At 38.2% G+C, this 12,639-nt stretch overlaps 1 protein-coding gene across 1 annotated transcript in view; it reads right to left on the bottom strand.

Annotated features, from left to right (window-relative positions):
• Positions 1-8,853, bottom strand: part of LOC119785700 (gamma-aminobutyric acid receptor subunit gamma-3-like) — a 156,138-nt gene extending 147,285 nt beyond the window's left edge. Inside the window, exons 1-2 of the mRNA XM_038288497.1 lie at positions 8,209-8,853; positions 7,759-7,913 (exon numbers count right to left, since the gene is read on the bottom strand). Coding sequence (XP_038144425.1) covers positions 7,759-7,913; positions 8,209-8,378 — 325 coding nt within the window. The 5' untranslated portion in view covers positions 8,379-8,853. The remainder of the gene's footprint in view (positions 1-7,758; positions 7,914-8,208) is intronic.
• Between the last annotated feature and the right edge of the window lie 3,786 nt (positions 8,854-12,639).

Below are 12,639 nucleotides of genomic sequence, written 5' to 3'. Positions count from 1 at the left end.
CCAGCACCTTGTTGAATCTATGCCACGAAGAATTGAGGCAGTTCTGAAGGCAAAAGGGGGTCCAACCCGTTACTAGCATGGGGTACCTAATAAAGTGGCCGGTGAGTATATATCAGCTCATTAGTTTCTGTGATTGTCGCAGTAGGGATTGTATATAGTAGATAGATCATCTTGCCTAACCTTGCCAGACCGTATTTCATAGGTCTGTAGTTCTCCCATTCCGATGGAAGGACCCAATGCTGGATGACGTTATAACAACATAAGCCCATAATTCAAGTTGCATGTGGGGTGGCTATATTTATATATTCATGTGGGGGGGTGGGGGTGTTTCAATTCACCATGAGCTGTAAAAAATATTTATGGTCAGTAAACAGAAATATTGAACATGCTTGAACAGAATGCCCTCTGCTTTCACAGCCAGCAGCTCACAAACAAACTGAGAGGGTTGCTCACATTTGCAAAAAAAGAGTCAAATACACAATACTGTTTGATTAAGTCTAATTCACAGTGTGTTTGTGGGTGTTTGTATTGGTAGAGGGCTACTTTGATTTTGAATAAATCCAGGTGTATTTGGAAAATAAGACTTCTGTAGCTGCCTTTTTATGCAAACATCCTTATAACCATATGAGAGTTTCCTTTTCGTCTCAGATTTGTTCTCCACTGATCCCCACTACTTGTGCGATGACTTTAATGTCCCAGATCTGTCGTTGACTCATCGTCATCTCTAATTGGGTTTCTTGTGCCCCACAGACCCACACACAGGCAAAAGAGCTTCCCTATAGCCTTACATTATCCTTCCAAGGTATTAACATTTTATGTGCAACACTGAGGTTTGTCAACTGAATCTCATCAAAATTTCACCCTTAATTATAGAAGCAGAGCTGTGGTGAGTTTACCCACCCTAGAGGTGAGCTATGATAAAATCCAAACTGCAAAAGCTGCTGGGGGAGCTTAAATGCAAAAAGGTCAGATTCAGGTTGAGCTGGTACATGAGCATTTTGAATATCCTGAGACAAACAAACAACAATATGAAGATAAACCCTACTTAAAGATAGAAAAAGAAGCACTCTTGGGTGGTTTTATATCATTTTAGTTATCTTTAAGTTCTGCATCTAATGTACTTTTTATTTTTAAGAGAGAGACTATCTTTTAGTTTTAAGTTTCTAATTATTGTTTTTTTTAGCACTTTACAATGAAAGGAATAAAAAAAAAGCCTTTCAATCTAATATTATATATATAATAGGTGCTATGAACACTTCAGTGAAAATTTAAGCTGTATGGATAAACATTGTGCAATCAACATCTCAATGCAAATAACAGATTAAATACTATTATTTTTAAGCCATGCTATTGATTTGATTTGTGGCAACCAATCTGGTTCCTTGGGTTACAGACTTAAAATAAATTCAAAGTAGATGATGCACACTATCAGACCTTCAAGCATGTCCTATTCAAACTGAAACCATAACAGAGCTCTAGAAATGTTTCTCCCTTTACTTAGTAGAGTCGATTTATTTAAATAATATTTTTGGGGAATGTCATACACTGCAGGGCTAAGAGGAGTAAGGAGAACAGAGCTTGTTATCTGCACACGGTTGAAGGGCCAGCATCCATGATGACAAGCATGAGTAACTGGCACCCCTGTGAAGAATAAAATTGTGAGCTGGTTCTAGAGCATTCGGATGATTTATCAGTCAAACAAATAGATTAAATAAAAAATTAAAACACAGCACTGCTGTTCAGACAGAATTTAAACACATCAAAGTAATAAAAAAAAAATTAAAAAAAAATTATCTGGAATAAGGGTTTACGAAACCATTTTCTTTACATTTTATTTTAAAAACTAGAACATTTGCCGTTTTGCTGCAGCAGCCTTTGGCTAAAAAAACCCCTGTCAGCAAATTTCTAATGCCTTCCCACTTTTTTTTTTTTTGAAGAATGGAACATCTTTTTTAAGCATTTATTTTTGTTGTTTGTACCAAGCTGACTGTTTAAGTTTCACTGTGTCTCCTAACTTTTCTTTTTTGGAAGCGGGTCTTATTGTTAGTCAGCAGCATCTCCTTTCAAGCACATATCCTCATTAATCAAGCCCATGGTTAGATTTAAATAGCCTTACGTAGAGCAAAATTTCAGAACAGTGATAAATATAGTGCATATAGGATAAAAACACATACAGATATAGGTATTTGATATATATTTAATTAGATTTAGAATTTAATTAGAAATTATGAAAAATCTTAAAATCTGCAGCCCATTTATCAGTATTTATTTTTTTGCCATTGAAATTGCATAAGTTTAAAAAACAAGGTGTAGATTAAATTATTGTTTTTAATTATTATTCTTTTTTCTCTAAAAGTTTCATATATTGTTAATAATTAATTAAACAAAAAAAAACCTAAACAACTGCTATAATTCTCCCATAATTCTAGCTGAAAATTTTTTAAGCAGAACTGGTATTTTATATTTGAATTGTTTTAAAATAGTTGTGACTATTCCCTAATCCCGTTTTTAGTTTCTTATTTGAATGGTTTAGGGCTGAACCGATCAATCGGATTAATCAGTTATTATTAATTTATTATCAAATAAACTTCAACTAATTTAGTAATCGATCAATCATTAACTGGAGTATAGAGACTGTAAAATATGCCTTTTGCTGACAGAGTAACCCACTTAGAGCAGTAATTATACCAACAATAAAAAAAAAAACAGAAACATTTTAAGTTTAGGATGGAAAAAGAAATTGTCAATATTCCCTATCCAGAACTTAAGTGAAAAGGTTTCACCTTGTCTTCTTTAAAAGAAATATTTGGCTATCTGATTATTAATTGATGAATCGAAAAAAATAGTTGACAAATTAATCGATTTGCAAAATTGTCTTTAGTTGCACACCTTGTATGGTTCATTTAAAATGATCTAATCCTATCAGTTTGGAACTATCTAGCCTTTAAATCGAGGTAAATTTGTTAATTGTGAAGTTAGTCTGCCTTCTGTATTCAGTCCAGCTGTTGATGTCAAACTGATCCTTTTAATAGTGTCAAACAGAAACCACCAGCTTTGCCTTAACAAGATGAGGGATTCCTCAATTCCTAGTTCAGCGTGCTGATCTATTTAAGGTTATATTTTAAACAGTTTGTCAAATTTTGACCCTCTTTGTATCACATTTTTATTAAAACCTACTTGGATCGCCCAAATGCATGTTTTCCCCACTGTCACTAGTTTGCCCTCCATTTAAAAACTCAAAGGAAACCCCGGAATGTGTTAAATAACCTTTTTCACACAGAGGCTGTTTACTTAAGTTCTTCTCATGGAGCTGCAGGAAGCCATGCAAGCAAACAAAGATGAAACAAAAACTGTGAATAATCGTACATTTTAATGTAGGGCAGCTCCCAAATGGTTTCCATATCAGATTCTATTGATTCTGACTGCAAAATAATGAGGCACAATAAAAGTGCTACCAGTAACAGACCCAGCAGAAATGTAAAGGAGGAACGGAGGCAAAGGCTACATTTACAATTAGAGGACATAAATATCTTACAATCATACCGAAGCTGAGTCACCAGAAGCTACAACCTGCACTTAACTTTCAGGAATCAGTGCGACAAACTGGCAGGATTTTTCCTGTCTTAAAAGGGAGCAGTTGCAATGTCTTGTACAGCAGCTCATCACTGGCAGCAGCCCACCAGTCAGAACCCACCAGGTATAAAAACCGGTAACCAGTTTTGATTAGAAGGCCTCCAAAAAGCTCAAAGCCATGATTGCATTGTAAACAGGGCAGAAATGATGTGAGCGCAATCAGTGGAGGATTTGAACTGGAGGCTGCCAACTCTGCGAATACAGCACAAAGCTATTTGATGAGTTTCTGTTGGAGACGGATGAAAAAGACCACCTGATTGTTCAAAAATGTTTTCTGTTTTGATTTTAGAAATGTTTTTTTTTTAAATGCCCTTTGGGATATAATGCCACCCAGTGGTTAATATCAGAACTGACTCAAGCGAACTGGTCACTTTGAACTTCCTTTTTTGACAAACTCCCTTACAAAATATATATGTATATATTTTAAAACTCCTCTTCTAAAATGGCTCTTTCAGTGGTTATTCCTGTGTTTTATTTCTAATTCCCTCTCAGAGAAACATGGATTGGATTGGCTTCCTCAGATGTTGTATTTCAGCCTTTTAGGCTCCCTGCAGGCTCTGCTAAGGGGAAAAAAAAGAACACTGCAGCTTCATCTGGGTGGTATTCTGAAAAAAACAACTTTCTGTTGTAATTTGAAACTGAGGTCTAAAATACTCTCTTATTGGTTATTGAACCATAATTATACACTAAAATTACTCTCATTTTAGCCACCGTGTTATTCAGAATCTGTTATCTTTAAGTGGATGGGTCTGCTCTCTTTATAATAGCAAAACACAGCCTCTATAGAGATACGAAATAAACCCTCATAGCCCTACCTTTGCAAAGTACTGTAAGATGCATTTAAAAGTCAAGTAAGACAAGTAAAGCTAATAATTTGCCTCATTTTATTTATTTATATTTTGGAACACATCAAAGGAAACCTCATAACGCTGTATATGTCTAGTATATGTAAGATCTGAGGCAAACAAAAACAAATTTTAGTGAGAGTTTAATCTAATTCTACTTTTTCTTATGACAATAGCTCATTGTGGTTATACAAATGCAATATATTATGGTACACTTTGCTTGTGGTCCAAATCTTAGTAAACTTAACCATTTTGGGGAATTACCATAACAAGAAAAGGTGACCAGAGATGAACCAAGGAAGCACGAAGCCAAGCAAGTCAGTATCTCCCCAGCCCAGATGTATAAACAAAGAGGAAAAGTCAGAGATCCAACATGAAAAAGGACAAAAAAATATATACCGGTACATGTCAAGAGTAATATGACAAGTAAAGCTCAGAGTGCGATACCAACGCTTGTGTTCATTGGAGCGAAAGCTAAAGCTGCTGAAGCTGGAACGTTGATAGATGCGTAAGTACTGCCAACAGGGGGCGACAGCATTCATTTATATTTATGTCTGCTGATGGTACAAAACATTTTCGTTCTCCAAAAAGAGTAAGTAAACACTATCAGGACACTTTTTTGAATGAGAATTTTTTTTTCTTCTGTCAGAAAAGGCACTAAAATGAACCACAACTTGTGAGTGGTTTTAGTTAGACTTAGACAACTGTTATTGTCTTTTATTTGCCATCAAAGAAAGGGATGCTAGGATGAGACAATTTGAATAAATACTGGGGTCAATCCTATTGGGAGGGGTCCCCACAATAGTCAGGAAGCTCCCAATGGTATTGGCTGTTGTGCGGAAGCCATGAGATGTTGAGATATCAAAAAAAGTAAAATAAAGAACAATGGTGTTGATGATCATGTTTATATAGGGAAACCAGAGACCATGTGTTACCTATATAGCGAACACACTTCTATCTTCCTTTTGGAATATTCAATCTAGGCACCTTTAAAAAACATGCTGAACAATCATAAAACCTCAGAACCGGAGGTACAGTATGGCTTTCATCCACAGTTGGGAACAGTGACCTCAATATTTACCTCAGGGTACCTCTAAGGGGGACCATGACAGATTAGCTGTCTATTTGTAGCCCGCTTCTTCCTTGAAGTATTTTTCAGGAGTTCCAGAGGGGTATGAGCTACTTAGGTAAATTTTAAGGGCCATAGTGCTGTTTTGTGCCCAACAGGACAATTTGTAGAGTGTTTGGACTCTATCGGAGCCGTTCTTTATCTCCGATCCCTTTTCTGGTGTTCATGCATGAAATCGCCAAGATTGGGATCATGATGGATCATGGATAGAGTCGCCTATATAAGCAGATACATATATAGATTCAGCTGCAGGGTCAGACAACACCCTTGGAGCAAGGCTTGAGGCCCCAGTAATCAATGTGGAACCCAAAGTAAAACGTCTGTTCCTACAAATCTAAAATCGTTACTAAAATGGTTTGGAATCCTGGGTGTGTCCCTTTGGAAAATTCCTGGTCTAAGGGACTCTAATGGGATCCCCCCAATAAGCCTGGAAATGGAGAATATTCCTTCTTAGACCTGTTCCACACCCTGCCAATCAGATAGGCGAAGACAAAGATTGACCTCGAAATGGGTACTGCTTCAATGGCCACTGCAGGCCTTGATGCTCAATTCCGATTTTTTTGTGAAATCTGATTTTTTTGCGTTGCAGTTCACACTTCCAAATATATGCGACTTGTATGTGGTGTCCTGTGTGAACTGCATTCATACAACCTAAGTGTCCCGCATGAACAGGAGAGGACCCAATGATGTCACAGGCCAGCGTGCTTTTTGACAAAACAGATTCAAGACCACATAGGCTACGTTCATACTGCAGCCTGAAGTGACCCAAATCCCATTTTTTTTGCCCATATGCTACCTGGATCTGATCTTTTCATGACAGTCTGAACAACACAGATCCGATTTTTTCCAATGCGATCCAGGCCACTTGGCTATGCGGTCCATGAACCCAATACGAATCTGGTCTTTTAAAATGCGACCTGTGTCTGAACAGCCATTAGTAACCGACATAGGTCACTATTCTGCTTCTTGCTACACAGAAGCGGCAAAAAAAACAAACAGCCATGGTGGACAACGATGCGGAGGGCAGTATTTTTTTAACCATCTTGAAAAGATTGAGGTTTTAAGGTTTGGAAAGACTGCTAGATGCGCTCCAGCTACTGCGTATGCGGGACACTTGAGCTGTATGAATGCAGTTTACACAGGAGATCACATAAAAGTCGCATATATTTTGAAATGTGAAAGGCAACGCAAAAATATCGGATTTCGCAAAAAATCGGAATTGAGCATCAAGGCCTGCAGTGTGAACTGTCAGGATTTGATTGTGGTTTGTGGACCCAAATGCAGAGGCAGGGAGGCAGAGGTGAGTTTCTTGTAGATTTAATGAAGTGCTTTATAACAACTGAGGCAGAAATCCAAAAAATCCAAAAGTCAAAACATGAAAACAAATCAAACAAACCAGAAACCATGGAGACATCTGGGGAAAACTATCACAAGGAGGAAGACTCAGAGAGACGGAGTTGGAGGAAGTTAGACGAGGAACCAGCACTGAAGGCTGAACTGCACAGAGACAGAATTTATGGGAGACTGAAACAAAGAGAGGGCTAACAAGCAGATTGGGAGCAGGTGTGAACAGAGCAGAAAAGGAAAGGAGCTAGGGAAAAAGGAGAACACAAGAGGGCAGCAGAGGGGAACAAATAAAAACCTGGAAACTGAAAATAACCAGAAAACACAACAAAATAAGAATTAAAACACTAAAAATAGAAAACATGGAGCAAAGTAAAACTGAATACCCAAAAGAAAACATAATAGAACCAAGACTGTGACATGAACGTAGCCATAGCCAAACGGCCTGGGTCGCATTGGAAAAAATCGGATATTGTTGTTCAACCTGTCATGAAAAGATATGCGACCTGGATCTTTGCAAAAATTGTAATTCCTCTTTTTTTATGAATAAATGAAACAATTTATTTCATTGATATAAACTTGTGACAAGTTTATATCAGTTCACAACTCCTTGCTTTAGTTAAATTTTACTCATATTCAAGGCTTCCATGGGTTTACATTTGTGGACTTGAGAGTGAAAGAATAAGCAAAGTGCCTTTTGTCTCCATTTATCCAAAATTTAATAGCAGCTAAGCCCAGGGTGGTGGTCTCTGGGTGTTTGCGCAACCTTCCAGCAACATCAACGTTGAACTTTTGCGCCGCCCTTACCGCCAATATCCGGCCGCAGGGTTTTATCATATTCCCTCAGCAGGTTGTTGAGGATGAGCGTTGCGTCCTCCTGGTGCGTCCTGGGCACCAGCATCTGGTTGACGGTGGTGTCGTGGAGGTCCTCTTCATCGTCGCCATATTCCAGTAGGTCAGAACTAAAATGGGAGTAAACATAAAAATAAATAAATAAATAAATAAAAATGCATAACATTAATTCATCAAATTAAGTGAAGGGTGATATTTAGCAAATAAAACTTTTGTCGCAGTGGGGAAAAAGGTCTAATACTGATGCGTAAATGATACTTTTACAAGGGAAAATTTTTAAAATGTATATTTTTCTTGTTTCTTTGGGGGAAGCCCTGGCACAGGAGGACCAAAATGCGCAGTTGGCCCGATGTGGCCAACTTTTTCTCCCCAGCTGTTGATCAGTCAGAAGCAGAAGAGACTCACCGAGCAGCCTGGGCGAGCAGAAGAAGTGAGAAGAAGGTGACCAGGAGCCTGAATGTCATTTTCCCACGCACGGATGGCAGCTCTGCTCGCGGGAACTGCTGGAAGGGGACCCCGGCGCGCGCTGCTGCCGCCGCCGCTGCTGCTGCCGCGTGCAGGAGGTGTGTGCCCATCAATCCCGCATCCAAACTCCCTCATCCGCCCACGTAGCCTCTACCCACGCACGCTGTCCTCCTCGCTCCTCGCAGGAGGGCTTCCTCCGGGAAGACACCCGACGATCAATCAGGACGGGTGATGAGTCCGATAGGATGAGGTGGAAACAAGAGGAGGAGGAAGGGGGCCAACTCCCTCCTCCTTTTTCCCCTCTGTTGCGCGTGCGGGGGGCCAACACACCAGTTGGTGGGGTAACGCTCTCAGCCGCTGAATCTGTGACTCATATACACCGTGCGCACTACCTGGGTGTCACTATCCAGATGAAAACAGGAGGGGACGTCATAAACGTGATTAATCACCTCCTGCACGTGAACACCTATGTGACCGGAGACTAATTTCTACCCCAAAATAAAAGAACGGGAATAAAAACGGAAAAGCATGCAGGTGCTGCGTAACTGAAGTTGAGGCATTTCTTTAGACTGGTGTTTGCAGTTTGCTTGAAGTTTGGCTTCATGAAGTCATGTCTGAACGGGCGCACGGCTTCAGCGCGAGCCCAGAGTCATTTGTTGCCCCCTGGTGGTGAAAATAGGAACGACAAGAGCAGGATTATTTCTGGCTTTAGTGCGACGCATCATTGCCATTGAATGAACGATTAGTTATTGTGGCATTGAGCTGTTCGAAGAAAAACGTAAATAGGTCACTTTTATAGATATATATTTTTAAAAACACATAGTAGGGTGAGTAGTTGTCAAGTCATATAACATAGTTTTGGCAAAAATGGAAGCAACTATGACTAGTTTCCTAAAAAATAAGGATTATCTTTTAATGTGCATGCTATATTATACATTTTCTACCAATAAAAATATCCATATCTATAGAAACTCTGCAACTTTCTACCTGATCTGTTTCTTGATCTTAATGATTGTTTGTTCACTTTTGTTCTCTTAGTTTCTACTTACTAATTATGCAATTATGCTGGACTGGATTTTATTTAGGGTTATTTAAATTTTTTAAACTGCATTTTCTTTTTTCTTTTTGCTATTAATATGTGCTATATCGTCTTGGTTTCTCACATTAAATCCTAATAGCATGCATTATATAATATTAATATAAATATACTGAATTGATTTGAATTACACTTTCTTTCTATAATTTTATAAAATAGAATAAAATTGAGGGGGATAAATGCTTGTGCAAAGAATTGTACTGTAGATTAAAGTAAACTGAAAAACATTGCACCAAAAATTCTCCTTTTATTTTATAGCAGTGTAATATATATGTTTATTCACTAAAAATAGCAGACATTTGAATTAAAAACCCTCATTGACGCTTTTATGATCGAGTAAAATGAGGATGTTGCACTGTGTCTTTATTGAAAAGAAAGTCTTTAAGTATTTAATACAGTAGTGGCAGCGTAATGCTGCGGGACCATTTCTCTGTCAGTGGAAAGATTACATTTATTCAATTCATGTAAAACAAAAAATTAAATGGTTTTAAAAATGAGCATGACAGCCTGCGAATGTAGCTCAGAATAAATATCGAATAGTGAGCAAATCTAAACTTTATAAACTTTGAAAAGTTTTGCTATCTAATTGTGAATAATGTATGATGAAATCTAATATTTCACACAACGGAAAAAAAATCGTTTCACGTTCTTTTAAATTCAACAGAGTTTTATTCTTCATCAAATACAGCCTTGAAGCCAATCAGAGCTTTAGAAATTTCCACTCTGACTGGCAGGAGAAAACAAACTAAATCAATCCTCTCTGGAGACAATGATGGCGGATCCACAGTAAGCTGCATACATCAGCAGAGAATCAAATCAATACTACTAACAAGTGCTAATGTCAGATTTCCTTCTTGTATTAGCAGCTTTAAAAAGGGTTTAAAGAAGCCACATCTGAGCTACAGCAGTGCTTTAACAGATGGCGTTGTATTCTACAGCATCTTTATTAATCCTCCTTATTTGTAAAATACACACAAATACAGAAGATAAAACAATGAGTGGGTGGCACGGAATCAGCTGCAATGCTTTTGCAGCGATTTTGCAAAATATAGGGCAACATGTTTTATTGGTTGCCTTACTAATTCAGTTTTGCATGCAGCTTAATCTGTGTTTATCGTAGAAGCAACAGTTGCAGTCAGAAACGAGAGCTCCAAACTTCAGTCTGTCTCACTACTCATGAGCTAGCATTAGATAAAATGCCCATAATAAATGCAGAGGCCTCTCCTAAATGCACAAATATGTCCACACTCTAAATTAAGATAAACAAGCAGTTGTCAATGCGCTTAGGTGGTGCTCAGAGCTTAAATCAGAGAAAAGCGGGGTGCTGTAAGGTACCCCCACACCCAAAGAAAAACAATATAAGTTGATGTGAATCCATTTTCTAGCAGATGTATGGAATGATGGGCTGAAGGAAAATGTGAGGGGTGGGCAGATATTTCCTGGCTGACAGAGGAAGAGGGCTGAATGAATGGGTTGATGGATGCACTTATTTTGAGAAGCCAAAAAAGCCAAGAAACTGTTTTTATTATTGTTTTTTAGATGACCTTGAATTGTCAGTCATAAGAATGTGCACAAAAATGCTTATTTCACTTCTATGACTCAACCCGACAAAACATCCTAAGGACTCACTCTGTGTGCAGAGATGCACAGAAAGGGAGTCTGTTACCCGGGAGAATGTCTGCTCTGCTAATCTTCTTCTCGGCTGCCATGTTGACCCAGGCCGGACAGTCAGATGGACGTGTCAACCGTCATCTTCATTTTACTCCACCTCCTTTCACCCTAACAAGCACAGAAACGTCAGCCCTGCTGACAGACAGCAGCGATTTAGTAGCCAGAGGCTGCAGCTCACCAGAATGGGTTAGTTCTACGCAGAAATCCTGCCACATCTCACAAAAAGTCATTTTAGAAACAGACAGGTTTGATGTTGTTTACTTTAGGTCTGCCTAAAGTAAGGTGCTAGTGCACCCTCTCTCAGCTTCCAAAGTTTCATCTAACATAGATTAAATATTTAATTCAGCTGCAGTTGGAGGTTAGTGACTGAAATGTAAGAAAATGGTTAGGATGTCCTCCCATAACAGTTACTAGTGGTAGACAATGGGCTGAAAAAGGTTCTGTTGATGAGTTTGCAATAGTCAGTACATAGAAATGCCTGTAAAACTGCTGGTAAAACTGGGACCAACAAGGCCCTTAATTTTGAGCAACTTTTTCTTAAATCCTTGTAGTTAAGACCTTTATCGACACCACATGTGTTACTTTTATGGCTTTTATCTAATCAAACCAAATGGGTGTTATGGTAATCCCTTTGTGAGCAGAAGCTTAACACTCAACAACATTAAAATGCTTGCTTGTTCGAGACACAAATTAATTTCTGCAAGACACAGGAAATAAAAATGTGGATAATATCCTAGATGTCAAGCATGGTGGTATAAACGTCATGATGTGGGCCTGTCCATTGAAACCAACCGATCTGAATGAGTTCCGTTTGCAATCTGCTGAGATAAGTGATCAGACATTTAAGCAGAACTAGCTAGAAAGTTACAGCTAAGACTTATTGTTAAGGTACAACAACTTTTTAAGTAGCAGTTTTGTTGCTGAGGTCCATCAAAAAAGAAAGCATTAGCAGCTGAAGAGAGGGAACTATTGTCTTCAGTGTGATGTGATTCAAGAAGTACAGACTGAGGCATCCATTTGGCTGCAAACATCGGCCATTTTGTTCCTGAGTATGTCCCAAAACAGACTGTGGTCCTCGGCGTCAATCCAAAACTTGTGCACACAGTCTCTGGTTAGAGGAGAAAATAAAAACCCCACAAAGCTCAAATGTCCATTTTCCTCTACAAGCATAAATAACAAAATGAAGTAAAAGCACAAATATCTTGAGAAGAAGATACAAGAAGGAACTCTTCATTTTTTTCCCTCTTGAATGCTTTAGGACACAAGCATAAAGAAAATCTGAAAATAAAAACTGTATTTACATGTTGACTATTACAACTAACTAAAATCTTAGTTACAGTAAATGTTTGTTCACCCATGAAACAAAGTACATTTATGCAAAAAGGATATCTCATTTCATAAATTATCCCACCAATATTGACTTATAGTATTTTGCAAACTGAGGTCCTAAGTAACATCCAAAGTGGAAATTAAAAATTGAGACATATTACTGGCCATGGTGTTGACTTTGACTCCTATATGTTAGATTACATACATAATACAAATTATACTTGGTTTTAAAAATCATGTACAAAGAACCTTTCAAAATCAGATTTCATTAACCT

This window comes from Cyprinodon tularosa, unplaced genomic scaffold (genome assembly GCF_016077235.1).
Source record: "Cyprinodon tularosa strain WSP-4 unplaced genomic scaffold, ASM1607723v1 ctg1, whole genome shotgun sequence".
Classification (NCBI taxonomy): domain Eukaryota; kingdom Metazoa; phylum Chordata; class Actinopteri; order Cyprinodontiformes; family Cyprinodontidae; genus Cyprinodon; species Cyprinodon tularosa.
This window is presented reverse-complemented; position numbering and strand designations above follow the sequence as displayed.